We start from the raw sequence: 27,134 nt of genomic DNA, 5'->3' as shown, positions 1-27,134 counted from the left end.
CGACTTGCCAAAATGATACTATAGGGCCATACTCCAGAATTGTTGCGTCAACAAAACCTCCCGTATTGAAGGCTCCATATCCTCGCAAAGTAAATCAGACCATTGAGCTCAAGCTTAGGGTGATTGGCCAATGTAAGGACGTGTGTCTATGTGGTCCAGATGCGCAGATGACGAGATCGTGGGCGAATTTTCTGGGTTGTGGTAGGGTATTGAAGCGCCTTGTGGCTAGCAATGCTCTCGTGTGCATCAATAGCAGCCTCTGGACGTAGTCTATAACCATGAATCTGTGCTACCAATGGTCACACCATTCTTCACCACAGACTACAGCCCACCGTCGCTTTCGTTCATTGTACGACTAGCATTCCTTGACACGAGGATTCTAGGAAAGCAGCAAGCAGATATGCTTGACCGTAAACGTCTGTCGCGTTCTTCAAAGCGTGCTGCTCGTCTCCTTAACATACGGCTGGCCATCATGTGCTTGCAGCGCTTCGGTATGCAATAAGCATAGATCAATGTCAGCATCTAGCCTGGTCGCATGTCTCGTATGTGTGGTCTTAATATCCTCTGATCCTATTGAGGGTGCTCAATGCTTTCTATGGCAGAGTGCTGGAGAAGGAAATCTCAGGTCGGGCAAGTACTTCCGCACAGCACAATCGCCAAAGTACATAGACGTTATTCGTTTCGTCTGTGATGCTCATCCTAGTCCACCCTGCGGCACACTCGGGAAGGCACCAGGTTGCTTCAGCCTCTCTTTCATCCTTCTCGCAGCCTCAGTATCCCTCTTCTTCTGCATACGCATTTGCCAGAATTGCTTCTGTAGCTCAAACACCCTTGGCCCGTCAATCATAGTCTTCTCCATCGCAGCAGGATCCTTCTTGCCTTCCAACTCCTTCAGCTTCTCCTCTTTCTCCTTCTCCTCCTTCTCATCTTCCGTCTTCGCATTAGTATCCGCCTCATCCTTCTTCTTTCCATCTTTGTCTTTTTCATACTCCTTCTGCTTCCGTCTAGCCATCTTCTTGCGCATCTTCTCCTCGAACTCGGCCTTCACCACCTGAATCTCCTTGTCTATTTCTTCTTTACGCTTACGTTCTGCGATGTCATCCGCATCTTTAGCGATCGCGAACTTCGAGTCTATCAGGTGGCCAGCACATATATGAAACCAGTCATCTTGGTTAGGAGTGATTAACACAGTGCTTGAAGGTTTATAGCATATCCAGCAGGCTTTGGCACTTTTCTCCGCTACAAGCCGGCGGTGATAGAGATTCGTCGGCGACGCCATGTTGGCGAAAATGCTCTCTCTCTCCAGCCCCGAGCCTCGAGGATGCCCAATGGTGAATTGTTACATGAGCGATGAATGGATACACAATGGTGTCATGCCGATCAGGGCAGGCACGAGAGGCCGGGGCCGAGACGGACCGCGATAAGAAAGCTTATCAGCAAAAGTGAATGGAGCTCTTGCCATTAGAGTCATCTCTCTCCAGCAACATATGTCTTTTGCGCTGCGCTGTGAACACGTCCACACGAACTAAAATGGCTCCAAAAGAGAGCAGTACCAAGCTATGGGGCGGTCGCTTCACAGGCTCCCTCGACCCGATCATGACTCAATACAATGAATCCATCTACTTCGACCGCATCTTCTACAGCCAGGATATTCGAGGCAGTATTGCCTATGCCCGCGCCAACATCAAGACTGGTATCCTGACGCAACACGAATTCAGCGAGATCGAGCGAGGACTGAAAGCGGTCTACAAGGAATGGGAGAGCAATACTTTCGAGATCAAATCTGGTGTTGACGAAGACATCCATACTGCAAACGAGAGGAGGCTTGGCGAGATTATCGGCAAGGAGATCTCTGGAAAGTTGCATACGGGACGGAGTCGCAATGATCAGGTTGCGACGGATATGCGGTTATGGCTGAAGGAGCAGCTCGACAGGTTGGAAGGCTATCTCGTTGACTTCCTGAAAGTCATCGCTGCGCGAGCCGAGAAGGAGATCGAGGCGCTTATGCCGGGGTATACACATCTGCAGCGTGCACAGCCTATTCGGTGGAGCCACTGGATGCTCATGTATGGGTCTTTCTTCGCTTCAGATCTGCAACGGTTGCGAGAGCTCAAGGTTCGGGTGAATAAGTGTCCGCTTGGATGTGGTGCATTGGCCGGCAACCCGTTCGACATCGACCGTGAAGCCATGGCAGAGGAACTGGGCTTCGACGGACTGATCATGAACTCCTTGGCCGGCGTGGCAGACCGTGACTTCGTGGTCGAGACGATGCAATGGGGTTCAATGCTAATGATGCACATGTCTCGATGGGCCGAAGATCTGATCATCTACTCGAGTGGCGAGTTTCACTTCGTACAGCTTGCGGACGCGTACAGTACTGGCTCAAGTCTAATGCCGCAGAAGAAGAACCCGGACTCGCTGGAACTCCTGCGAGGCAAGAGCGGAAGGGTGTTCGGTCAAATGGCTGGTCTCATGATGAGTGTGAAAGGCATACCGAGCACATACAACAAAGATCTCCAGGAGTCCGTCGAGCCAATGCTAGATCATGTCAAGACTGTTGGCGATAGTCTACAAATCGCCACAGGAGTCCTTTCCACCCTCACAATCGACACAGATGCGATGCTGGCCTCTCTCACACCTGACATGCTGGCCACAGACCTCGCAGACTACCTCGTCCGGAAGGGCGTACCGTTCCGGGAAACACATCACATCTCTGGTCAAGTCGTGGCGCTGGCTGAGCAGAAGAAGAAGCCGATGGATCAATTGAGCTTCGAAGAGCTGCAGGGTGTGGATAGGAGATTTGAAAAGAACATCATAGAGGTCTTTGACTATAGCAAGAGTGTTGAGATGAGGAGTGCGAAGGGCGGGACAAGCAAGAAGGCTGTGCTAGAGCAGATCGAGGCTGTCAAGAAGGCCTTGGAGGGTGGTGTCTGAAGAGCTACAGCAAGCTGAATCGATCCGCACTATGCTATCTGTTCTGCCGTATTGGCCATGCCTTGAGCTGGGCTGAGCTTGCTGTTGTGGTCAGAGAAGGAATTCTGCTGCTCCCTCACCCTCGAAAGGTTCGACGAAGCATCGGGTCCCTACTGTCTTGTTGGGACGAAGACCTGCGAATGGTCAAGCCAGATGGATGACTTGCACAACAGTGCTGTGTCAATGACCAGTCTTGCAGAGCACTCGAGTGGCATAAGCGGCTTCGAGAAGCATAATGTGGTACAAGCAGCTATTGCATGCTTTTAGGCATACTATGCGTATCGCAGCGTCGGCAGAACGACCTCAATCTCGACTATCAGCATCAGAATGTTACAGTCCCTCTCCTAACTTTGTTGATCATTATCATATATTCTGTGTCCATACTGTTACGTAAATCAGCTCTCGCCGGTTTGACTACTCGCGCCTGCTTGTATCAGCTCGAAAACAACACCCCACCTTCCACGAGACGGTGTACTTTCATGCAGGAACAACAATTCTGCTGGTAGCTTGAGAACAACATATTGTGATCGTGCTTCTCATAAAACACAAGGATTAAGGTATAGTCTCTGTCTTTGTTTAGCCGTCCTCGAGAATGTCCTATCTTGGCCTTGAAGGCTATCATGCTTTCGTGACAGGCGCAAGAGGCGGGATAGGGTCAGCGATAGTTCAGGAACTACTAGGTAAAGTGAATATGGATATCTCGCAGGCGATATTGCTAATCCCAACCAGCTGCCGGCTGCAGGGTAACAGCCCACGACCTCAAGCCGCCTCAACCAGAAGACCACAATCTCGTATACCCAGTCACAGGTGACATTTCCGATGAAGTCTCCATCTCGACAAGTATAGGCCAAGCAATCCTCCACAATGGACAGATTAATATCCTCGTCGCCAATGCAGGGATCACTAATGAACAATCTCACCCTACCATCTGGGAAATGGACACCGAGGTCTGGGAGAACGTCTATCGAGTCAACAGCCGTGGGACCTTCCTGACGATCAAGCACTTCCTCCGCGCAGCCAAGGACTTCCAGGACTGCCATGAAGGTCGCGAGATGGAAAATCTAGCGATAGTGGTAATGGGCAGTGAATGTGGGAAGTTTGGGCAGGCGGGACATGTGGAGTATGCTTCTGGCAAAGCTGGTCTCCAGTACGGACTCGTTCCGACCGTCAAGAACGAAATCGTCAAGTTGAACTCGAGGGCGAGAATTAATGCTGTGGCGCCTGGATGGGTCGATACGGAGCTCATTGGTGATCGGCTTGATGATCCGAGGGAGCTGTATTTGGAGAGTCAGGGGACGGTGGCGTTGAAAAAGATTGCGCAGCCGGTGGATGTTGCGAAGGCGGTGGTGTTCTTGGCTAGTCATAGGGCTAGTGGACATATGTCTGGGCAGTGCTTGAGTGTAGATGGTGGGATGGAGGGGAGGATCGTGTGGCGCGAGGAGGAGGTATTGGGTACTGGTGCGTCGAAGTCTGCTGTTGTCCTATCGAAGCCAGGAGAAGTTGGAGCCACCTCTGCTATGTCTAGTACCCTACCACCACGCGTCTCCTCCTTGCAAAAACCAAGGGATAAGCTCAAGATAGCCCTCTCGGTCGACTTCGACGCCCTTTCAACCTGGCTAGGCACAGGCGCACACCCCGACAACAACACAGCCGACTACAGCGCGGGCTACTTCTCCGGCCTCGTAGGAGTCCCCCGTCTCCTCAAAGTCCTCTCCAAACTCCACCTAGCCTCAAAAACAACCTGGTGTATACCCGGCCACAGCCTCGAGACCTTCCCCTCACAAGCCCTTGAAATCGCAGCTTCCGGAGCAGAATTAGCACTCCACGGCTACGCGCACGAAGGCTCCGCCCAGATGACTGCCGAGCAAGAGAAAGACGTGCTAGAGAAAAGCATCCAGCTGATCCAAGAACTGACGGGAAAGAAACCAAGAGGCTATAGAGCACCCCTCTATCAAATCTCGGAGCGCACCATAGCACTGCTCCAACACCACGACTTCGTGTGGGACAGCAGCTGCACTCATTACGACAGCAAACCCTACTTCATGCCCCTCAACCCCGCCCCCATCACTCCCATCGACTTCTCGCAGAACCAAAAAGCAGAATCCTGGATGCATCCATCCCCTCACTTCGACTCCCTGCCCAAATCCCAGCTCGTCGAGATCCCACTGAATTGGTACGCAGAAGATGCCACACCCTTGCAATTCTACCCTCACACCGAGAACTCGCAAGGGTACGTGGACGTCAGGGTGGTGGAGAGGATGTGGAAGGATCGGGTGGAATGGCTGTTGAGCGAGATGGCGGAGGAGGCGGAAGAAGGTGAACAGGAGATGAAGGTTTTTGCGCTCGTGCTGCATCCTGATACGAGTGGGATGGCGCATGTGATTGGTATGATCCAGCGGTTCCTGCAGTGGCTGGTTAGTCTGGGTGACAAGGTGGAGTTCTTGCAATATGGTGAGATTGCCGAGGAGTTCAGGAGACGTCAAAAAGGAGTGTAGCTGCAGGTACTTGACCTGCATTGGAAGGTCATCGAAAGCCATGAATCGAGCCTTGCTTGACAGGTGGAAGAATTGATGATAGAAGTATGTTCATAACATTGATTAGCATACAGTAGAGCAATAGCACACAAATGCTACACCAAACAATGACAAAGAGAAAGATGGGGCAGATTTGCCCGTTGACGCCTGTTCAGTGTCCAGACCCATGTTGCAGGCCGTACGGATGTGGATATCGCGTGGGAAAAAAGCAACGTAGAGAGCACGAAACGCCGCCGCCATGCGCCACCATCACCAGTTTCATATGCAATGTCCCACTCCATCTCCCATCAGATCAACGACCCAGAAGCACCGTGCCGGGTCTAGAAGTTCTGAGCGATTCCGCTATTTCCCTGCTGATAAGTGCCGCCCTGCTGTATCCGCGTGTTGCGCCTAGCAGACACGTCGCGTACAATAGGCATCCCAGCACTATCCTGCCCACCACCATAGCTACCATCTCCATACGGTCCATGCTGTCCATAGCCGTAATTGGCGTTCGGGTTGTTTTCGTATGCTTGTCCGACCGGTAGTGGCGGAACTGGTTCGTCGGAGCCTTCGGAGCGCGCACCGGCCGAGTATGCGGATGAGGCATTACTAGGGCCTCTTCGGATACCGGGGTTTACTACTGCAAGGGGTGCGGCGCCGAGAGCGCCTAGTTCGTCGCTGTTCATTGTGTCGCGCTGGTGCACTAGAGGGTCGCCGCTGTGGCCATCGGAGTATGCTGCTCCTGGTGAGCCTGGGGAGTGTGCGTTGTACGAGTTGCCGTTGTCTGATAGCTGGCCTTGGGTATGGCCACCGCTCAGCGTGGTGGAGGTCTTCCTGTTGGTCGAGGCTGCGGCTGCGCCCCAACCTCTGTACCCGCTGTGATCCTCGGCCATTTGTGGTCCTCCAGCCTCTGAGCCTGCTACTGCCGGTAATGTGGGATCGTTGTTTGGGTTGTAGCCATATTCGTCGATCTCCTTGCGGCGTTGCTCTTGGTTGTCCTTGCTCTGCTTGCGCTTCCGCCAGAACCAAATACCGAGCGCTACCAGCAGAGCTACAAAAGCCACAGGTATCACGACAGCTATTGCCGTCTTACCGGCAGTTGATAGTCCACCCGAGTTGCCACTGTTGCTGCCATTACTACCGTTGTTCGACAGCTGTGCTGGCGAAGATGATGTGGCAGACGCGCTGGCTGCTGTTGACGAGCCGGCTACGGGTATGTAAGTGGTGGATGCCCGGTTGGTGTTGACTGACGTCACGACCACAGTCACGGGGTTCGTGTTTGTAACGCCATTGCTGACAGCCGATTGTGTTACGACGGAAGTGATGACTTGTGTAGTTGGGTCCGCGGCGGAGGCTGAAACGATGGAAGTGATTATATTGGTGCTGCTGGGTTCCACGGTCGTGGTCGAGCCTTGTTGTACGGCGGAAGAAACTTGCGATGCGACGGAAGAAGATATTGCGGATGCGAGAGATGAAGACGCGGCGGCTGAGCTCGATTGCTGAGAGGCGGAAGCTGAAGAGGAGGCGGCGTTAGTTGCTGACGCTGAGTTGCTGCTCATCTTGGCGGCAGAGCGGGTGTGCGCAAGTTGATGGAACAGAGATGATGATGGAAAGAAAGAGTGTTATAGAGATGGTAGTCAGAACGCACCCGTAGAATTGGACATGGCCGCGCTGGCGAAATGCTACTGTCGCAGTTCGACGTCTCAGGGTGCTTTGCTGCCTTCACTGCCGGGAGAACTGTGAGTGGCCAGAGGCTATTTATTGGCCGCGATCGACCATCGAAGTGTGTATGTCGGGTCCAGCGTCTGCCCGTACACTGTGCTGTTTGTGTGTTCAATGATAAAGCAGGAAAAGATGTCGAATGGTATGCAGTAGTAGAGAGCGTGTGGTGTCGGACGAGGTTTGCGTGTTTCGCTCTCGTGTCACCGGCGCCTTCGCTCTCCAGTAATCGCGCTTGGACTGCCTCTCTGCCTGCTCTCCGTGAAACTTCGCTTGGCCCTCCCTATACCCTTGTCCGTATAATAATGGGTATAGTAATCTCGCCAACTGGATCAATAACAGTGACGCTGCACAAGATTGCTGTCAACGATGAGATGGAAGACGGAGAGCTTCGCTTTTCAGCTCCGCGACACGTCGACAAAGAATGGCCGGCCAGCCTCGAGCACTTGCTGAGCTCGTGTCTCACGCAAGGCTGGCCCTATCGTCTGCTCATCTAAAAGGAGCGCCTCTCCACCTCGGACCAGCTGCAAGCCCACCCCGAAAACGAACTCGTCTAAACCCAAAGCAGTATTCATCTCATCGTCTCCTCATCTTTGGTAATCTTTCATAATTTCACGATTCCGCAATGGGATGTCTAGCAATGATCCTGAATTCATGCGAGGCAGGCTGTCATCGGAAGAACGCGATTTTGCTCAAGAACCGTAGATACATTGTAATTTCTCATCTTTCCAAGGAGACTTTGCTTGCTTACCAGATTTCCACGAGCCTAACACGAGTTTCGGGGCGCAGCAATCGACCCACCCCATGTAGTCCGATGGGTTGGCAAGACGTCGGTTCACTGTGGTGGTGTGCTGTAACGGTACAACGTCGTAAGAAGAAACGTCGTAAGAAGAAACGTCGTCGCTCCTCATCAGCTTCCCAACATTGTCTCACACGAGTACAAGACAATCAAAATGTAAACAAGACGAAGAGTGCTGCTGCTGTATGTGTTCTTCCAAATATCTACCAAGAAGGTCATGTAATAACATGAAACTCTCACGCCTCAGTGCCATCAAGACATGCAACGCGCGAAACGAACTTCATTCAATCTATCATTTGCATCGCCACCTGTGCATGCCATATCGTCCGTGGGATTCGGCCCGTAGAATTTTTGTTTATCCCGTCATGATTCTCATAATTTGACCAAGAAGCTCTGCTCAGCAGAAGACTGATTGTCTGTCAACTGTACAGTAGTGGTGGGCATAGGCAAGCTACACACGCTTAGTTAAGGAAGCTCCAGTTCATGTTGTGCACACGACCATCACCATTGTTGGTGACAGTGTTGAAGAAGCCCTGGCTCAAGTCCAAGTCCTGGACCTTGCAGCCCGTGCAGCGGTCGACGATAGTGGCCGTGTAGGCCTGGCCGTTGGCGCCGGTAATGCTGACTTGCTTGCCGCAGAGAGGGTTCAGGTTGGGATTGCCCGCAATGGTGAATTGGTCGAAGAGGGACTCGGACACAGCGACAATGTTATCAGATTGGCCGGAAGTGCAGCCGCAGGCACCCATGCCGGTCTGGTAGTAGGTCAGGTCACCGCTGTAGGAGGTTCCGACTGCGGCTTGGCCGCTCAAGGTGTTTCCAGTGTTGGCGTTCGTGCAGGATGCAGCAGCTGGGGCGGCGGCTGCGACGCTGCTTGAGGCCTGAGCTGTGGTTGGCGAAGCGCTGGAAGATGGAGCAACATATTGCGAGGTAGAGCTCGTGGTCGGCGCGACGTAAGTGGAAGTGGTAGGCGCAACGTAGACGGATGTGGAGGTCGTGGGAGCGACATAGACCGAGCTACTGGAGGATGGCGCGACATAGACCGAGCTGGAAGAGGGTGCAACGTATACCGAGCTGGACGACGGTGCAACATAGGCGGAGCTGCTCGAGCTGGGCGCTGCGCTGGAAGCTGGGCCAGAAGGAGCCGGAGCAGAAGGAGCTGGAGCGCTGGAAGACGTAGAGTGGGTGTGGTGACCGTAATGGGAGACCGTATGGGCATCAGCCTGAACGGTGGAGACGGCCGTAGGAGCAGTCTCGCCTGGGTTGACCCAGATAGTGGTAGTTACTGGAACAGTGACAACAGCCTCGTCGGTCTCGGTGACCCAAACGAGGTCGCGCTTGTTGGCGGCCAATGGCACAGCAGCGACAACGCTGAGGAGCGCGCCAGCGGCGAAGATGTTCTTGGAGTACATTTTCTTTGTGGCCTGAAAGTGACTTGGAGGTCGGGAAGGAGTGTGTATTCGTCCGGTGATTGAATCTGGTGGTAAAAGGGAGTGGTAAGAACGAATCGGCTGGCGACTCAGTTCAGAGCAATTGATCCTTTGTGGAAAAAGAATGTGATGGAGATGCGGATCTCAAAGAGAGTGAATGACGGGATTGAATAGAGAATGTCGGTGGACGAAATGGACCTCAAGTCTGACGTTTGTGAGAAGGAGAAAGAAAATGGAAACGGATGCCAGGTCGATCCTCTTTGTACTCCCGCGTGGGCATGTGCTTTTCATCTGCCAGACAGGCGAGTGAGAGCTATGGGCGCAACAAAGCGTTTTCCCAATTGACAACGGGGCCTTGCGGGTGGAGCGAGAGTGCTAACTGCCAACCGGACGGCGTGGTCGACCACGTCTGCTAACCCCTGCGCCCTTCCCGTGTCGCAGGCTACCCGGCAGGCCGCCAATCGTCTGTCTCGCATGCAAGTACCTGAGAAGCTAGAATCTGTGGACCTGCAGTAGCACCCAAGAAACGTTGTGCCGCGCGGCATGTCAAGTGAACTCTGTAGACGACCGCGGACATGGCTTTGACACAATGCCATTACCATCGCGACAAACATGAATGCCGACCACACGAATGCGACGAGATCGGACGAACATCCGCGTTAGAAAGTCGTCCCCAGACCACGAGTTGAGCCGCAGTTTCGCAGGGCTCAACCTGGCTAGACGCCGTTCAGACGTATCGCCATGAAGTTTGATTGGCTTGCGACATCCAGGTCCCACATCCTAGCGTACCGTCGTGGCCTCACGGCTGGGACAGAAAGAAGTCAACGACACCTTCCGCGATTTTCAGCACTCGTCATTCATGCATGCAAGTCGGCGAAGGGCGCATACATAGTCGACCAGTCGCGCGAGCAAACCGAACGTCGTGACCGAGGAGCTGGGTCTCGCCGTCGCGGAATCTTGGTACAGTATGCCGCGGACTGACACAAAGCAATGTACGCAGGGTTTTAGAACAGAAACTCAGTTGGGTTCGAGACAGTAAAATTTTCGCAGGAAAGTGAGACAATGGCAAAAGCAACGAAAGACGGCAGTTCTTGTCGAGAGAGTGATGTTGGTTATGTGCTCCGCTGACTTGCATGTCCCTCATGCGCCCTTGCGAAAAACTCTTCTTCGATGACCAGACGAAATCGGAAAAACAAAATTACCCTGTGGACCTCGCAGCTACTTGGTACCTAGTGCTCATGTGGACGCCGTTCCTCACCTCATGTCGTGCCTGAGGTGCCTACATTTTTGCAGATCTCGACCGACCCTCAGAAGTTGGCGGCACATTATCCCCTCGGTCTCTTGGACTCTTGGTTCAGATGGGAAGTTACGCCTGCATGCATTGGTGTCTTCTTTTGGAATTCTCGCCGGGATATCTTGAGCAACTCCTCCCGAGCTGCCGAGCTCGAAGTAAGTCATTTGCCAGTAACAAGGTGCTGAATGCAGCTTCTCGCCGCGGACCTTACAGACTAACTCGCTATCTTGACATGTCTCGGATCATGCAGCAGGCGATGCTATGGCAGACAGTATCGACGCATTGCGTGGTCCAGAACAAGGTGGGTGACTCTAGACCATCTGCTGGTTTCAACTGTTCTCACAGAGAAGGAGAACAAGTCTTAGACATGATGTACGCAGGGAAGTCCAGAGTACTTGGTCATCGAGTGTCATTCTCATGAACATGGAGTGCGGGAAATCCTGTGTAGCGGTGCGAAGGTTAGCAGCTGCCTTCAAGGTCGATTGAATATATGCCTTTGCCATGAAATGGCAATCCTCGATGTAGCGTGACGATCATCGATCTGTGTGTCAGATAGTGCGAGAATGGCACATGTGGCTATGGTGACCACGGGAAATGAGCCTGCACAAGAAGAGAGCGTAGGACTTACAAGGTGCCTTGCAAGTTCGTATATGGGTATATTAAAGCAGACAAAAGTCGACAACGCTTCAAGCAGCTTCCGCACTCCTGACCCGAAGTTCCTGCTCCTCCTTCTCTGCAAGCTTTCTCATGTCCAGCAATGCATGCACCTTACTCATGATGGCATCGAATTGCTCAATCACGGCAGGTGTGGGCAAGGCGATCAGATCCGGCACTCCGGCATGAGTCAAGATCGCAGCAATCTTGTCCGTCTGCAGTGTAGACTTTGCTATCCGAGGTTTGGACAATCGATCCGAAGCAAAAGTGATGCCACTTGAGATCTTGTCCTGCGCTACTACTACACCAAAGCGCGCTAGATCTGCTTTGGACATATCGACAGGTAGAGTGCTGCCTGGTGTGGTCGCCGACGGTAATGAGTCGCGTGTCGGCCGGCGTCCTGAGGCGGCGCCTGAATCTGAGATCCCAGCAATAGAGTCTCGTGGTCGTGCTGATGTGGGTGTCGTGCCTGGTAGACCATCGAATGTCTGGTTGCCTGTACTAAAGTTAGAAGGAAGACCCTATACACATATGCATTTAAGCTTACCTGTAGCTCTCAGTCGCTGGTTCTTCTTCATCCTATCGGTCTGCAGTAATTGCTGCCACAATTGTGTGAGTGCCTGAGATGTGTTGTACTGGTAGCCATTCGTGTTTGCCAGGGGATGGTCGAGCCGCCGCCGTAAGTCTTCGCGCTCACTGTCGAGGTTTGCCTGATTCAGCATAATGCGCTGAAGCTCGCCAAGAAGCACAGTCTCCTCGTCGACTTCGGTCTGCCGACGCTGGAGATGGCCTTCCGCGAGCTTCTTTCGTGATGCTTCCTTCGCCGGATCGAAGTTGCGAAGTGTGTCGTACAGCGTATATTGTGGACCGGTCATGGAAGAAATAGGGGTGTTCAGGGACAACACAGTCGCGGATACGCCATAGAATCGAGCCTTCAGATCCTCCATACTCCGAGGGCGTCCGGTGTCGTATCTGTCAGTAATTACTGGCCACTTGCCGTAATTGTCGCCATAAGCTTCCATGAGCCCATCAGTCTCATCCTTGGTCCACTCCGGATGGGTCAGATGGGCTTCGTAGATCTCCGCATCATACTGAGGGAGCTCAGCGTGGACATCATATTTGGCGAATCGAGCGAAGGGTTCTTCATCATCTCTCGCTCGTCGCCATCGTATGAGTCGTAGTTGATCGCGTCTAGATGATACTCCTGTTGAGTCACGAGACCAGTGAACCGCTTTTCCACCTCGGCGTAATAGGCTCCGTTTGTGCCTTCGTGGCTGTGATGAGTTCTTGGTTGCCGCTTGCGAGACTTGTGTGGAGGCTGTGCGCGGGAGTGATGGCAGCGCATTTGTCGCAAAGTCTGATCCCAATGCCGCGCGAATATCTGCTCCGGTCGCCATGATGAGTCCGTGGTTTGTTTGATCGATCTGATTTCGTGCTTGTCGAATAGGCGCGCTGGCAAACCAAGTGAAGCCGCGACAATGACTCAGCAAGTTTGATCTTCGTTTCCCCGAAGTTTCCACGTTGGGCAGGTCAAGATCCGTCAAAGGATCCACTTCCACCTCCACCACAGCAATTGCGATCGGTTCTGAATCGTATAGTCTGCGCTACCGGAGTGGGAGGGGTAAGTGTATAGGCCCAAAAGCCATAGCAACCCAAACACGTCAGCCGGCATGAGGCAAAGGAAAGGCGCACTTATGCATATAGGTAGAAACGCTCATTCTCAGATGGTCACCGTCATCCGTCATACCTGAGGTAGGATTCCCTACGATCATGCGTTCTCAATCCATTGCTATCTCTTCCCTACTATGCAGGCTGGCATTCGCTGTGCAGCCGCTGGTGCACCTAGACTACTCAACCTACGAAGGCCTTGACCAAGGCAATGGCGTTACACAGTGGCTAGGAGTACGATACGCTGCATCGCCTGTTGGAGACCTTCGATTCCGCGCTCCTCAAGCTCCATCAAACACTACTGGCACGCAATCTGCCAAGGACTTTGGACCTATTTGCCTTGGTACTGGCAGCGGAGCCCCAACAAACAAGAGCAACGAAGACTGTCTCCTGCTCAACATCTACGCACCAACTGGAGCCACGAGCGACTCGAAATTACCTGTGTATTTCTTCATCCAAGGAGGAGGCTTCAACACCAACAGCAACCCAAACATCAATGGTTCCGAGCTGATCCACGCAAGTGATCTCAATATCGTAACGGTTGCCGTCAATTACCGTGTGGGCCCGTACGGGTTCCTGGCTAGCCAAGAGATCCAGGAGGATGGCAGTATCAACAATGGCCTGAAGGACCAGCGCCAGGCTTTGTACTGGGTCCAAAAATACATTACTGAGTTTGGTGGCGACCCATGCCACGTAACCATGGGAGGCGACAGCGCTGGAGCTCAATCCGTCAATCTACAGGTCACTGCATATGGAGGGCGCAATGACAATCTCTTCCACGCTACAGCAGCAGAATCCCAGTCCTTCTCCGCGCTTCGTACAGTACCAGAGAACCAGTACATGTACGACAATCTCGTCATTCGCACCGGGTGTGCCTCCGCTGCGGACACCCTGTCATGCCTCCGCGACGTTTCAGCCACAGATCTACAGAAGCAGAACTTCAACACACCATTCCCAGGTGCCCAGATAGCACCTCTGTGTAGGTACAATCGTGTCCTATATTGATGATATGAAAAGATGCTAATTCTTGACAGACATGTACGGCCCGACTCTAGACTTCGACTTCATCACCGACTACACATACAACGCATACGCCAATGGAGCTTTCGTCCGAGTACCTGCGCTCGCCGGTGATGATACAAACGAGGGCACAATCTTTGCTCCCCGCAACGCCGGCAACATCAGCGACAGCGATGTCTTCATGCAAGCGAACTTCCCGTCTTTCACACTTGCACAGCTACGCATGTGGAATGAACTGTACCCCGTGAACGAGACGGTACAGTACCCGAATTCTGGTCGGTACTGGAGACAGGTGTCGAACGGATATGGTGAGGTTCGGTACATCTGCCCCGGTATCTTCATAAGTGGCGTCTTTGCGAATATGAGTCTGAATGACAACTGGAACTATCGTTGGAATGTGATTGATCCTACTGCGGATGCTCAAGGTATGTCAGATCGGTTTTAGAATCGGAGGGTCGACTAACAGCATTCAGGTCTGGGTGTTACGCATACAGTTGAGGTCAACGCTATCTGGGGTCCGAACAACACGGGGGGCGGCGCTCCTTCCTCCTACTACTCTGGAGGCGTTAATTATCCCATCGTGTCGGTTGTCCAGGGCTACTGGACCAGCTTCATTCGCTCCTACAATCCCAATACTCACCGTGTGTCTGGGTCGCCCGAGTGGGAAGCGTGGACCACGGACAACGAGTATCAGCGACTGATGTTCCAGACCAACAACACGCAGATGGAAGCAGTGCCAGAAGACCAGGCTGCGAGATGCGCCTACTTCGCTAGCATCGGTGTCAGTTTGAAGCAGTGAGCCCGGAACGTCGAGTTCACGAATGACCTTACGTCGCGATCGGAAGTGATGAAGGAACGGTAATGATGGGAGCATGAACGTCATGAGAGGTACCTCGGAAAAGCTTGGTTATATCTTCAACATTGACGTACCGCTCGCATCTGCCATGTTCTTCGTTCTCGCTCTACCGACGTTTCTTCGGCCCGTATACAAACTCTACTACGTACGTCATGCTTCGACAATAGATATATGCATCTCGTAGCTGCAAAGGGCAAGATACCGGTCAATATAAAATACTCCTGATTCTATTCTGCGCTCCCCATCCGGAAACAATAGGTGGTAGTAGTCTGCGACCATGTCAACCTCTATAGAAGCAGGCTCAGTTGAGCGACCACCATCGATACAAGATCTAAACAATACCAAATGGACGAAACCAGAGTACAAACTCCCAATACCATCCCTCCAATTCCTTTTCCACTTAGAATGCGACATGGAAACCTTCCGGCATATCGGCGAAGGACCCTACGGCGACCGATCGACGGTCATATTCAAAGGTGGGCGGTTCGAAGGCCCAAAGCTCAGAGGCGAGATTCTACCTGGTGGCGGTGGTGAGTACAGACTCCACCCAGCAGACCCCTTGTCCATGCAACCCAACGACTGACCACAATCAATCCAGACTGGGAGATCGTGCGCAACCACGGGGACCAACAGACCGCCCACCTCAATACTCGTTACAACCTCGTCACGCACGACGGCGCAACAATCTACCTGCAGACGACGGGAACACGTACGGGATCTCGCTCGGTCCTGGAGAAGCTAGGCAACGACACCAGTATCGACCCCGATCAGTTCAAAATGCGATTGCATCTCACGATGGAGACCGGTGATGAACGCTACAATTGGATCAACAGTGGCGTATTCATAGCCAGTTCAGGCCGGAATGGCGATCAAGTGATATATGATGCTTACGAGCTCCTATAAACAGTTCATCCACATCCAAATCATCTCATCATATATCACAATCCCGAAATTGTCCTCGCTCACATCATATCCCCACTACTCTTCCCCGCCTCAAAATCCTTCCTCCAAATCCTCCTCTCCTCAGTACTATTGACGCCCGGCCCAGCATACGTACTCCCATACTCATTCCCCTGCGCCCAATCCTTGCCCACCCCCTCCTTCGAATGCTTTGTCGCGCGACGGCCATACCAGCGTCCATAAAGGAGGAGATAATAGAGCCTAAAGGCCAAGAAAGCAAACTTGTCACGTTCGAGATCATCCGGGTACTCTGCGCCGAGATCCACCGCAGCGGCGATACCAGCGATACAAGCGACTTCGTGCGCGTTGACCATGGTCCAGGAGGAGGCGAAGCGGGTATGGCGTTTGCCTTGTAGGAGCCACATCCAGGGGACGACGAAGAGGTAGTGCGTCCAGGAGTGACAGAGCTGATGCCACCAATCCTTGCGGACGATCTTGCTTTCGTCAATCTCGTCGATAGTCCAGAGATGGCCATCACGGTCTTTATTCAAGAAGATGGTCTGGAAGACGTGCTTCTCGAAGGGAACGTTGGGCGGAAATTGAGCCTGGTAGTTGGTGCAGTCGAAGCACATTTCCAGCTTCGTGAGGTCTTGCGGATACATGCGGATGAGGTACATGGCCTTGAAATGGTCGCGGGCGAACTCGCAGCGCTGGGTTTGGTCTACACCGTTGATGTTCTGGACGGCGAACTCGTCGCTGTAGAAGTTCTCGTAGTGTTTTTTCATATAATCAATGTCTTGATGTGTGACTGTGATATCGTTGGCGAATTTGGCGGAGCCGAGGATCTTGGATTCGAGCGAGGTGATGGTGGGTTTGAGGAGACGTTTGGCGGTATCGGTCAGGACGCAGAGCACGATCTCGTCATACTCTTCTGTTGTCTCGACTGCGTCCGCATCGGCGTTCGAACCTTCGACTGTGTTTGGCACCCAGGCGGAGTCTTGGTTGTGGTTGTCCTTGGCTGGCGTACGGCTGACGATCTTGACTTGCACGCCATTCTTATCGCGCTTGGTTACCCTTGTGACCTCTGTAGATAGGCGGATTTTGACGCCCATCTTCTGCAAGTTCTTCTGCCAGGTCGTGTAAAAGTCGCTGAAGTTCGGGAAGACGACCATGGGAGGCAGATTGCTGGCAACACTGGCCTTGTCTGGCGGATACCACATGCCGTATGTCGGGCTGGTGCACAGCCTCTCAAGAATCATGGATGGCACCTCCGGCGCATAGTTGCCAGTCCCCAAGAACAATGCGACCATGGGCAGAGCCACGACATTTGCAAACTCTTCTGTGAAACCCCAGAGCTTGACCAAATACTTGATCGGTAGTAGCGCAAACAGTACCTCAAACATGCGCGTAACCTTCAGCATGGTAAAGAATCGCTTGACCTCCTTCTCATGCTTCTGCAGCATCTTCGTCGGGTATACGTTCGACCAAAACTGCTCGCCTTTGCCGAAAGAGACCTGGAGCTTGACCGGATCCGCCCAGTAGCCATTGCGGGCAAACATGGTCATGGTGTGGTGGAAGATGTAGGAGCCTCCCTGCACGCCCTGGTTCAGCCATGATGCACCCGTCTTCCCCTTGTCCAGCGGTATACTGTAGGCTTGGCCACCGCAGTAGTTGACTGCATCGACGACCGTTACGTCGAATTTGTCTTTGTGCTGGGCGAGGTGGTGTGCGCAGGTCATGCCTGGAAGCTGTCAGCCATGTATCATGTCGTCTCGTCTTACTTCAGATCGTACCGGCAGCTCCAGCTCCCACGACCAACACACGCTTCCGCTTCTGATTCTCCACCCCCTTAGCCATATTGAACCGTTCTGATGATCCTTGCGACTGAAGGAGAGGTTTCGTCCCGTCTGGCATGGCAAAGTCAGTACTGCCTTTTGCTTCTTGAAGACAGTCTAATGCCTTGCCTCGCCTCGCCTCGCCTCTTCAGTACCACAAGCCAGAACGTCACGCTGACGACTCGAGGCAGCAATAAGAGGATAAATAGCAGAGCGCCTCCTACCTCACGCCAATCAACAAGAACTACCGTATAGTCTCGGCATCATCCAAGTCTCGCAACGTGCTGGAGCGATGCAGAGCTAGCACATCCCACCCAGCATCATGCTGTCATCCTGATCTATCAAAATCGGCCTATATCACTTAGCGCGATCGAATCGCGAACTCTAAATCTCACGCGCGATCGGTCGGCCCATGACCTTGTACATCGCCGAGGCGTAAATAAGCATTTCGGCGACGCGTCTGTGATATCTGTACGAACACGAAGCCGAATCAGAGAACCCATAGCAGATCAGCGCAAATACACCCAAATCAAATCATGGCGACGTCCCGCCTCCGCAAGACCTTCGCCTACCCCGACTCGGACTCCGAGCCCTCAGACCTCGACGAAGAGCACCAAGAACAGCTAATCAACACCCTGCAAGCCGAAGACCTCACCCGCACGACCCTCTACCGCAACCTCTTCTCCGCGATCCCCGCCATCGGCGCCCTCTTCTTCCTCTACACCCTGCTCTTCAGCTCCAGAAATGCCCAAGAACGCTTGCTAGCTCTGTTGAGCGCGAGCAGTCTGTGCTGCACAGCATATATCCTCCTTTACATGCCGCTGGAAGCTTCACGGCGTAAGGGCAAGGTGGCGATGTACAAAGTCGAAGCAGCGAGGGGACCGGTGGAAGCTTATCTGGTGTACTTGAATGCTGCCTTGGCTGGTCTGCTGTCGTTGGCCTGTGTGGTGAGCTTGAGGAAGGTGGATTATGAGGGCGCTTGGAGGCAGGCTTTACCTGCCGTCATTCTGGGCTTGACATTGTTTGTCAGGCAACAGCTTGCGCCTCTGGATCTGGAGGAATTGCAGAAGGCCAAGTATGACTACAAGGGAGCATGAGTAGTCTGCATCACAACGGATGCCGAAGTTTACTGGCATGGTATCATGTCTCAAATGCGCTACGAGCAACGCGCAAACATCACAAGCTGGCCTCCCACAGCCTGACTTTGAACATCTCCTTGTGGGAGAGACTTGAACCAACTCCACAAACGCCAAACGCCTCGCTCTCTACAACAAAGCCAATCCAATCATCATACCCAGTCTACTGATCAATAGCGTCCTTGAAGCGAAGCACAGCATTATCCACCAGCAGCCCGTCAACGCCCTGTGGAAGTTCATGCAGGCTTGGCCTCCTCGACTTGCCGTTGTGACTGAAGTCCGAGATAAGAACGAGACCAGCTTCCTTGACCGAGTTGACGAGAGCGGGCACGAGCTCAAGTAGGCGGGAAGTGCATACCAATCCCATGAAGTTGTTCGACTGTGCGATGCGGACAGCTTCTTTGATGGAGGCCGAGGAGCGACCACAGCTTGATACCATGGAGGAATTGCTACCTTGCTGGGCGCTTGGTGCTGTCACTCCAAGCTCGTTACATAGTAAGATTGGGTCTGCGCGGTTGTCAGCACGCTTTCTCGTAGCCAGGGTAAGACTGCAACTTACAATTCGGCTGCTTCCAGTTCAATGCAGTACAAACATCGGCATTGTAGCTGGAGAACACAAAGCTCCTGAGCGCCGCATCCTTCGACTCTCTGAGTTGTCTCGCATGGTCAAAGACGACGGTGAGCACGGCATCGGCCACCGCATTTATGTTCTGCGTCGGCCCTAGTTGTAGAGCCTCCTCCTCTGTCCGACTCGGGTAGCAAATATGGATTTCGAGGTTCAGATCCGCCGGTAAGACAGCGAGTGCATCGGCTAGAGAAGCGTAGGACCTCGCAACCTGTCGTTGTGCGGCGGATAAGTTGTTGGGATTAATGCCCGAGCCGACGAGACCTTGCACGACACCTTTGCCACGACCAACATCAAGGCCAGCCTGCTTGAATTCGGAATAATTCAGACGGCTGACGAGGTCGTTTCGGCTACTCGGTAACGCCCAGTCGTTGTATAGCACTGGTACACCATCTCTTGTGTACTGCACAAACAGTCGCATGAAGTCGCCAGATAAGCTGCTGCCCGTGATGAGGTTGCTAGGATGATTCTCGTACTGACTCGTGGCTTTCCAGTACGTGGCGAAGTGGGTGATCTCAAGAGGTATGCCATGAAAAGGTGTGACGACCTGGTAACGGAAGCTGATGCGGCCGATCGCGCGGAGTCGAGGATCGAAGAGCTCAAGATGCCAGATACCGGAGCTGCTAGCTTTGCCAGTGAAGACACGGCTCGATGCCGCTGCCCGCGCGATGACTTTACTGCCGAAGGTAGGATAGATGTCGAAATCGATGCTGAAGGTGTCGAGATTTTCAATCTGAAAGGAGATGTGCTTGAAGTCGTCCTGTACAGGTAGTGGCACATTGCGAGGTATGAGGTCGGATGACTTTGACGATATGGTGAGGCGAGCCGCAGGGTACTTGCTGTCGCCGTAAAACTCGATGGCATCGGCTCCAAGGTCGTCGAAGGATAAGAGGATGAATGTCTTCGTGGTGTCGAGGAAGTTGTGGCCATATCGTCGTAGCGGGATGATGGGTGGCGGCAAGCTTAGTGATGGTATGAGCTCAGCTTCAGGCTGTGTCATCGCCGGCGTGCCTGCTGAAAGGGGTGGAGGCTCGATAGGTACCATCTGCACGTCGACAGTATCTCGGATGGTGACTTGAGATGTCGTGATCTGTGCAAGCAGCTGCATGCAGTCTAGATGACCTTCCCATGCTGCATAGTATACTGCCGACAGTCCTTTCTCGTCGAGCACGCTTGCCTCGACGTTGAACTGTAGAAGCTGCTGAAGACAATGCAGATGGCCTTCACTTGCAGCATGGAAAATTGGCGTCCATGAGTATAGCTTGTCAGCTTGGTCCATATCGATGCCGTGCGATTTCAGTAGGACTAAAATCTGCTTATTACCACCGAAGCGTGCCACAAGATGCTGTGGAAACAGGCCTTCTGCGTCCGGCAGTATTCGAGGGTTATATCGAAGAAGCTGATCCACGATTGCAACAGTGCCGTACTGGCAAGCCAGATTGAGAGGGATATGGTCGTTCTCGCCCAGAGGATCCACCACAGCGCCATGTTGTAGCATTGCCTCGACACTCGCTGTTTGTGCATGCACGATGCCATGGATGAGTGGTGTGAAATTGTCGAGATCTTTGGCATCGATTGTGTCCGGCGCAGCAGCTCTGAGCATGTGTATCATTTCGACTCGTCCGTGCATGCAAGCATAATGCAATGGTATACGGCCATACACATCCGGTGCCCGAATATCCGACCCAGCACTTATCGCGACTCGAAGCACATCTGGTTTGTTACTCACCGCGGCCTCATGCATACTATTCCGTTCATTGATCTCATCGGCATAATTGAAGTTGATTACCTTGGTCGCATACAGAACTTCCTGGGCTTCCGGATTGCCAGTGCTGACACTGTTGAGGAATACTCGGCTGATTCGTTCCTGGGCATCGCCAGCTTGCATCACGCGGGCGGCCCACTCGCGGATCAATCCAGTGTTGCCGACGTTCATGGCTTGCAACACCTGTATCTCAACCTCCTCATCCTGACTACCCACTGGCACTCTGTTCTCCAGTTCGACAGCGGGTGTGTATGAGATCTTCTCGCCTTCCGCCCAAGCTTGCAGCTCCAACGACCCAGTCGTAGCCTGGTCGGACAGGTCGCTGATAACGTCGCGATTGAAGCATGGTCGCACTTCCACGGCGCGTGAGAGGTAGAGCTCCTTTGTTCGTGACTACTTGGTCGTCAGCATATTCCCACGGAGGCGAGCTGTATGCAAGTCACAAGCTGGCGAACCTTTGATGTTTTGTCCCACTACCCAAAAGTCAGCGATGAAGCAGGAATAAGTCGTTGAGTTTCATAAAGACCTTCTTCAGAATCTTGGAGAACGCAGTCTGGTTGACTTCGACGAACTGCTGCAATTTGTCCAAATCATTGCTGAATAGCCGAAATCCTTCGTCCAGGAGTACATAGCCAGAGGACAGCTTTGAAGCTGGCGTTGCTCGAGATTCTAGTGCGCGCTTCTTGTCGAGCAATGTTCGAAGCCGTATTCTGAGCTGAGAGAAGTCAGCCTGCGCACGCGTGACGGGAGCGTATTGCCTCGACTGACCTCCGCCTCTTTCTGTAGGTAGAAAGTGTCGACTTTGTCGATCTCGCGGTCAAGTCGGAAGAAGAACGTTGCCTTGTTCGCCTGTAAAGCAGCCTGCGAGTCCCGCAGCTGCTCACCCTCGGTGGTGACCTGAGATGCAGGAGGGAGTATCGGCGTGGCGCTCAGCTTTTTGATAAGCTACATAAAATAGTAAGTAGTGTCCTGGGATCGTGCGCTGGCTATCATTACCTTCTTGAGCGCCTTGTAATCCACAAAACTCGATGCATACTCGGGAATATCGAGCTGGCGCTTCTGTATGTGCTTGCCGAATTTCCTGAAGCGCGAGGCCTGTCAGCCTTATGTCCAGGTGGCCTACTCACAGCCTGCTCCAGTCGTCGTAGTGTAGACGTACATGATGAAGTAGAAGGAGGTCTAAGAATCCCGCAACAGGCTCCTTACCTCACGTACGTCAGGCGCACAGTATCGAGTACTACCTGCTACCTTGCACGCGGATAGTGGATATGGAAGCGACTGGAGGCAGGATTCGGCATGCTTGAAGTCGGACGTTGTCAGCTAGTCAGTCAGACTGAGTATCTGGGCGCATCATATTGCAGGCGCAACATCAAATGATTTTACTATGTTGATGTTGAGAGCTCTGAAATCTTTTGGAGCTTCGAACTGAGTTGCCGAGTCAATGCATGTCCACGTGACATGGTGAGATAATATCGGTGCTTAGTGGGGCAAACTACAAGCCGCATGACAAGATTCATTCTCAACAGTGTTCTTCTACACCTTGTCATCACTACTGTCGCAGCAAAGAAACTCTGTCCTGAATTGTGCCGTACAACGAATGGCATGTACGTGAGAGGAAACGTGCGAATCAAAGCTACACTACCGCCCGAAGTGCAGCGGCGACTACTACATAGTGGGAGGGCTAACCCATGCATGCACTCCGGGCTATTCCCGAGGAATACAGAGAGAGGCTCACGAGTATATTCTGATTCAGTACGATGATACAGACTTTTGGTGTTCAGACTTAGTACTATTACAAGAACGCAGGCCCACTTGCATTGGACCTCTGCGTGCCCGACTTGCCGTACCCATCTGCCACCAGGAGTAGTACACTGGCTTCAAGATCCGTGGCATGCTCGACTTCAGCTTCTGTCACGTCAACAGCTTGCGCTCCTGCTCCTGTGTCCGTTTCAGCCTTGAAGCTGCTTAACCTCTTCACCTGTTCAACGCTGACCGGTCGACTCGATGTGGTATGGACGAGCTTTGGTCTTGCTAGCTTCGCTCGGCTGAGGCTGTCATTACTGACGAGACTGACCGGCTCGCTCAGTGTATTTTTACGATCTTTCTGGGATGTCTTTCGCTCCCTCCGCACAGGTTTTGCTGCCGGCGCTGCTGCCACAGCTGAGAGCGGCGAGGATGATCGTTCTTTTATGCGGTCCTTCCATTTCTGCCTCATCAGTCCACTCCCAGCGGAAGAGACACTCCTGCAGCCGCTCGATACCTGACGCGAGGTTGGCGGTGCCGGTGGTGGTGTGGGCGAGGCCTCGCCTGGCAGTACCCAGCTACGCTGATGCCTTGGCCGGGCCAGCTGTGAGGCAAGGTCTTCTTCGCTGTCTGGTGATGACACAGTCTCGAAGCCGGAGCTCGAGTCTCGATCGTTAAGTACATCTTCATCGTCCGCGCCCAGACTTGACTGAGTAACAGCTCTCGGAAAGTCCGGTGCAAAAGCAGACCTTACTCGTGCGCTCAATCTTTTCGACTCCCTGTGTGGCTCGAGAGACGACGATGCAGAGTAGTCGGTGAGCATATTCTTGCCACGCCTCGACTTATGAGTACTACCAACCGAAGAAGTAGCTTTCGAGCCGTTGCCATCTCCACGAACATTGGACGATGCACGAGATCCATGAGCGAACAGTGGACTCTGGATACTCGTGCTAGCCCGATTGCGGATGAATGATCGTCGCTTTTCGTTGACACTTCTGTTATCCGCTGTGCTATCGCTGCGGCACACGAGCCGTATGCTTCTGTGTCTGTCAGCTTCATTGACTGCCAACCTCGGATACGACCTAGATAAAGTGTACGTCGATCGTGACGGCGGGTGTGGGAAGTCAGAAGGCACTGTCGACAAAAGGCTAGTGCCGCGAGTGCTGAAAGACGCTTGACTGCTGCGATCCATGGCCGCGGAGAGTCCTAAGCTGCTTGCACCTCTACGGTGCCGGCTCCTTCTAGAGCTGTGCCGCGGCAACGTGGCCTCGTCTCCGATATCGATACCAAGGCCTACACTCATTCTGGATTGCCTTCGCTCCTGGATTCGCCTCAAAGCACACTTCGTAGGCGAAGATTGCGATAGGTGTCTTGAATGTCTCGCCATTTCTGCGGGGACAGAGAAGCTATCGTGCGGCGTGTGCAAAGCCCTCGAGTCCTCGCCCCATTCGGGTATGTTATGATCAGCTCTGATAGCATCCTCTCCGTTGCCGAGGGAAGACACCTGGCTTAGATGTGAGAAGCGTATGAGCCACATCGACCTTTTGCTCATTGTGCGAGATGGGAGGTCGAGGGCAATCTGTGGAGGCACGTCTGCCTCTTGCGGTGGCCCGCTCTGCTCTCCCTCCTGCTTCTCAACGTCTCGCTGTACTGATGTCGTAACATTGATGTACGCAGCGCCAGGTATTGAAAGCGGCCTTGATATCGTCCTCTTCTTCGATGGGCTCCGAGAGTGCCGTTCATACCCTCCTCTCCGCCTCCGTCTCCGCCGCATGCATAGCATCAGCAGCGCAATCAAGATGGCGAGAGCCAAAAGACTGAGCACCACTACGGCCGCTAACTTACCGGCTGATAAGGGGTGACCGTCCTCCATAGTCGCGTGTGCTGACGGGCTGAAGCTCATTGAGGTCGGATATGGCGTAGTTCGCGAGCTGGACGCCACCATACTACTCGCGCTGCTGCTTGCTGCCTCGACGGAAATTGTGAAGCCTTGGGTCTGCACCGCCGCGAGAGCCGATGTCTTAGCCACTAGCATTGCAGCAATACCGGTCGCCGCCGTTTGACTTGGCACGGTTCCTGTAAGATCTGACGAGGCCGCGTCGAACTGTAACCATTTTCCTGCCACCGGCAGGACGACCGACAACGTGAGGTTGCGTCCGTTGAAAAGCGAATCGTCGAAATGATAGAAGAATGGCTGTCCCGCATGCGCTATGAGAGTACCGATGCTGCCTGAGAAGAGAGAAGTGTTGCCAGTAAGAAGGTGGACTACGCTCGTAGCGCTACCACCAAGCGTGTCCGTCACGGACACGGAAAATGACTGGTCCATAACATTATCAGGCACATTGCCAGTGATGACCAGAGTTCTGTTGTTTAAGCTGGCCCACGGAGGGAATGACGATGTTGTGACAGAAGCCAGCTGTATCCCTGGGTCGCCCGCAGCAGTCTGGTGTAGCTGACTGAATAGCGTCGTAAAGTTGAGCAACGTCCCACCTGTCATATTCACGTACTGTTCCATGGGCACAAAGCTCAAGCTGTGGCTTCCAATAACAAGATTGAAAGCTGCTGCCGCTCCAGCAAACCCTGCAACATCCGATGCTATGAGCTCGATACTCCATGACTGTGGCATAGCACTGAGCAGTGGAGCTTGGCCAGAGAACGTCAGAGTTGCTGGGTCGAATAGTAGCCACGATGGTAGTGGTGTGTGGTCGCCAAGGGTCGCATAGTAGTACAATTGCCGGTGCACGATATCGATGAAGGAATTCTGCTGGAAATGGAACTCGAACGCCATGTTTGGTAGAAGTGTCACCTCTAGAGGGCTACTGCCAGATAAGTTGGCCGTCGATGCCAGTTGTGCTGTAATATCACCCTGCAACTGTGGTGCTGGATCTGCAGAGACTACCAATATACATTTCATCTCGGCTTTGCCTGTGTCGTCTGCGGCTGTGATCATAAAGCTGCTGGCGCCCACATCGCTTTGCGCTGGGCGGCCCATAAGCGTTCGTGTGTCGCTGTCGATGTCGAGCCATGCTGGTTGACCAGAGATGCTGTATGTGAAATTGCTCGTATCTGGCGCAAATGTTGATGCTGACAGCCGGAATACGTACTGCTCATCTGCGCGCGCTACTGCCGGTACTTGTGAGTTGAAGGAGAAGGCGACGGAGGGCGTAGCAGTAGTTGTTAAGATAAGTATGCCTATGATGAAAAGTGTCGCAACAGATCCCGTTCCTCCGCCTCTTGCCATCGGTCTTGACTACACTGTTTCTCATGTACCAACGCTGAGCTTTAAGAATATCTGACGTGCAAGACATGAAGAGACACAAAACGAGATACCGCAAAGTAGACGCGAGGAACGCGTAGAGTGCCTTGCGGTCCGAAAGAATGGATGAAAAGTGCAACTTGCCGAAGGGAGGGATAGCCCTGCTTCGACACAGATCCATAATTCAGCAGCACGTACAGAGAGCAGTGTCAAGGAGCGAACAAGAGATGAGACGTAAGATGTCCTGGGAACGTGCAAGCAGACTGTATAACTCTACCAAACCGTGGACCATGACGAACTCCAAAGTCGAAAATTGGAGTAGACGAGTCAATCGCATTTCGCTCCGGCGACTCTGGCGCAATGCTATCAGATCGTTCCAATATCTGTTGTCTTGCGAAGATATGGTCCTAAGATGTTCGACGAGAAGACAGGCAGATATTCGTACTCCGCGATGGTTCGTGGCAATTCCGTTGACTGACTGAAGGGAGGTCCAGGCATTCGTCTTTCTCATGTCTTGATGATTGCGAATCTGAATTCGCGCGAGCTGCATTCACAAGGGCCATGACCTCCATTGAGTGGAGGAATCTTCAAGAAGTGTGCGATTCTGAAAGGAAGTTGAAGGCGCAAGGTAGAGGACCAGCGTACGGACTTTGAATGCGATGGCCCGTGCTGAGGACGACTGCACTTCGATCGGCTTAACAACAGACACGATTTACACCATATTTCGTCTAGACACAAAAGCAAGCAGCACAAAGCTTCCGCCCACGCATGTGCTGTACATGCACATGCACATTACTGCGTGGAGTGCGTATTCACTATGCAGGTACTCTGTGGGGCCTGCAGTATGAGAAATTTGGTGGCTGATTTGTGTAGTGACATCTCCGCAACTGGACCACTCGACACACCTGCAAGTGTAATAGCAGTCTGCGTTGCTGCTGCCCCGAGAGC

General features: G+C 53.0%; 12 protein-coding genes across 12 annotated transcripts; 5 read left to right on the top strand and 7 right to left on the bottom strand.

Moving 5' to 3' along the window:
• Nucleotides 1–694: 694 nt before the first annotated feature.
• Nucleotides 695–1,279, bottom strand: LTS14_004810 (uncharacterized protein; the record flags this gene model as incomplete). Its single annotated transcript, XM_064837510.1, has 1 exon — nt 695–1,279. The coding sequence occupies one exon, from the start codon at nt 1,277–1,279 to the stop codon at nt 695–697; it is 585 nt and encodes a 194-aa protein (XP_064694833.1).
• A 251-nt stretch (nt 1,280–1,530) lies between these two features.
• ARG4 (argininosuccinate lyase) lies at nt 1,531–2,934 on the top strand (the record flags this gene model as incomplete). The annotated part of the gene is made up of 1 exon (XM_064837509.1): nt 1,531–2,934. The coding sequence occupies one exon, from the start codon at nt 1,531–1,533 to the stop codon at nt 2,932–2,934; it is 1,404 nt and encodes a 467-aa protein (XP_064694832.1).
• Nucleotides 2,935–3,565: 631 nt separating this feature from the next.
• LTS14_004808 (uncharacterized protein) lies at nt 3,566–5,468 on the top strand (the record flags this gene model as incomplete). Its single annotated transcript, XM_064837508.1, has 2 exons — nt 3,566–3,653; nt 3,703–5,468. The coding sequence occupies 2 exons, from the start codon at nt 3,566–3,568 to the stop codon at nt 5,466–5,468; spliced, it is 1,854 nt and encodes a 617-aa protein (XP_064694831.1).
• A 359-nt stretch (nt 5,469–5,827) lies between these two features.
• On the bottom strand, nt 5,828–7,048 carry LTS14_004807 (uncharacterized protein; the record flags this gene model as incomplete). Its single annotated transcript, XM_064837507.1, has 2 exons — nt 5,828–6,540; nt 6,583–7,048. The coding sequence occupies 2 exons, from the start codon at nt 7,046–7,048 to the stop codon at nt 5,828–5,830; spliced, it is 1,179 nt and encodes a 392-aa protein (XP_064694830.1).
• A 1,420-nt stretch (nt 7,049–8,468) lies between these two features.
• LTS14_004806 (uncharacterized protein) lies at nt 8,469–9,416 on the bottom strand (the record flags this gene model as incomplete). Its single annotated transcript, XM_064837506.1, has 1 exon — nt 8,469–9,416. The coding sequence occupies one exon, from the start codon at nt 9,414–9,416 to the stop codon at nt 8,469–8,471; it is 948 nt and encodes a 315-aa protein (XP_064694829.1).
• A 1,998-nt stretch (nt 9,417–11,414) lies between these two features.
• On the bottom strand, nt 11,415–12,779 carry SWC4 (swr complex subunit; the record flags this gene model as incomplete). The annotated part of the gene is made up of 2 exons (XM_064837505.1): nt 11,415–11,878; nt 11,930–12,779. 2 exons carry the CDS (start codon nt 12,777–12,779, stop codon nt 11,415–11,417), a joined length of 1,314 nt encoding a protein of 437 aa, XP_064694828.1.
• A 373-nt stretch (nt 12,780–13,152) lies between these two features.
• Nucleotides 13,153–14,869, top strand: LTS14_004804 (uncharacterized protein; the record flags this gene model as incomplete). Its single annotated transcript, XM_064837504.1, has 3 exons — nt 13,153–14,029; nt 14,085–14,495; nt 14,544–14,869. The coding sequence occupies 3 exons, from the start codon at nt 13,153–13,155 to the stop codon at nt 14,867–14,869; spliced, it is 1,614 nt and encodes a 537-aa protein (XP_064694827.1).
• Nucleotides 14,870–15,203: 334 nt separating this feature from the next.
• On the top strand, nt 15,204–15,829 carry LTS14_004803 (uncharacterized protein; the record flags this gene model as incomplete). Its single annotated transcript, XM_064837503.1, has 2 exons — nt 15,204–15,456; nt 15,525–15,829. The coding sequence occupies 2 exons, from the start codon at nt 15,204–15,206 to the stop codon at nt 15,827–15,829; spliced, it is 558 nt and encodes a 185-aa protein (XP_064694826.1).
• A 59-nt stretch (nt 15,830–15,888) lies between these two features.
• Nucleotides 15,889–17,683, bottom strand: LTS14_004802 (uncharacterized protein; the record flags this gene model as incomplete). The annotated part of the gene is made up of 2 exons (XM_064837502.1): nt 15,889–17,567; nt 17,620–17,683. The coding sequence occupies 2 exons, from the start codon at nt 17,681–17,683 to the stop codon at nt 15,889–15,891; spliced, it is 1,743 nt and encodes a 580-aa protein (XP_064694825.1).
• Nucleotides 17,684–18,197: 514 nt separating this feature from the next.
• LTS14_004801 (uncharacterized protein) lies at nt 18,198–18,758 on the top strand (the record flags this gene model as incomplete). The annotated part of the gene is made up of 1 exon (XM_064837501.1): nt 18,198–18,758. The coding sequence occupies one exon, from the start codon at nt 18,198–18,200 to the stop codon at nt 18,756–18,758; it is 561 nt and encodes a 186-aa protein (XP_064694824.1).
• Nucleotides 18,759–18,960: 202 nt separating this feature from the next.
• PHO81 (phosphate system positive regulatory protein pho81) lies at nt 18,961–22,348 on the bottom strand (the record flags this gene model as incomplete). The annotated part of the gene is made up of 7 exons (XM_064837500.1): nt 18,961–19,304; nt 19,357–21,580; nt 21,643–21,660; nt 21,714–21,902; nt 21,956–22,132; nt 22,184–22,268; nt 22,311–22,348. 7 exons carry the CDS (start codon nt 22,346–22,348, stop codon nt 18,961–18,963), a joined length of 3,075 nt encoding a protein of 1,024 aa, XP_064694823.1.
• Nucleotides 22,349–22,979: 631 nt separating this feature from the next.
• AXL2 (polarity establishment/cellular polarization) lies at nt 22,980–25,718 on the bottom strand (the record flags this gene model as incomplete). The annotated part of the gene is made up of 3 exons (XM_064837499.1): nt 22,980–23,946; nt 24,001–24,580; nt 24,776–25,718. The coding sequence occupies 3 exons, from the start codon at nt 25,716–25,718 to the stop codon at nt 22,980–22,982; spliced, it is 2,490 nt and encodes an 829-aa protein (XP_064694822.1).
• Nucleotides 25,719–27,134: the final 1,416 nt, after the last annotated feature.

Source organism: Recurvomyces mirabilis, assembly GCF_035927965.1.
Source record: "Recurvomyces mirabilis strain CCFEE 5264 chromosome Unknown scaffold_11, whole genome shotgun sequence".
Classification (NCBI taxonomy): Eukaryota; Fungi; Ascomycota; class Dothideomycetes; order Mycosphaerellales; family Teratosphaeriaceae; genus Recurvomyces; species Recurvomyces mirabilis.
Note: the sequence above shows the minus strand (reverse complement) of the source record. Positions and strands in the feature narration are given on the sequence as shown.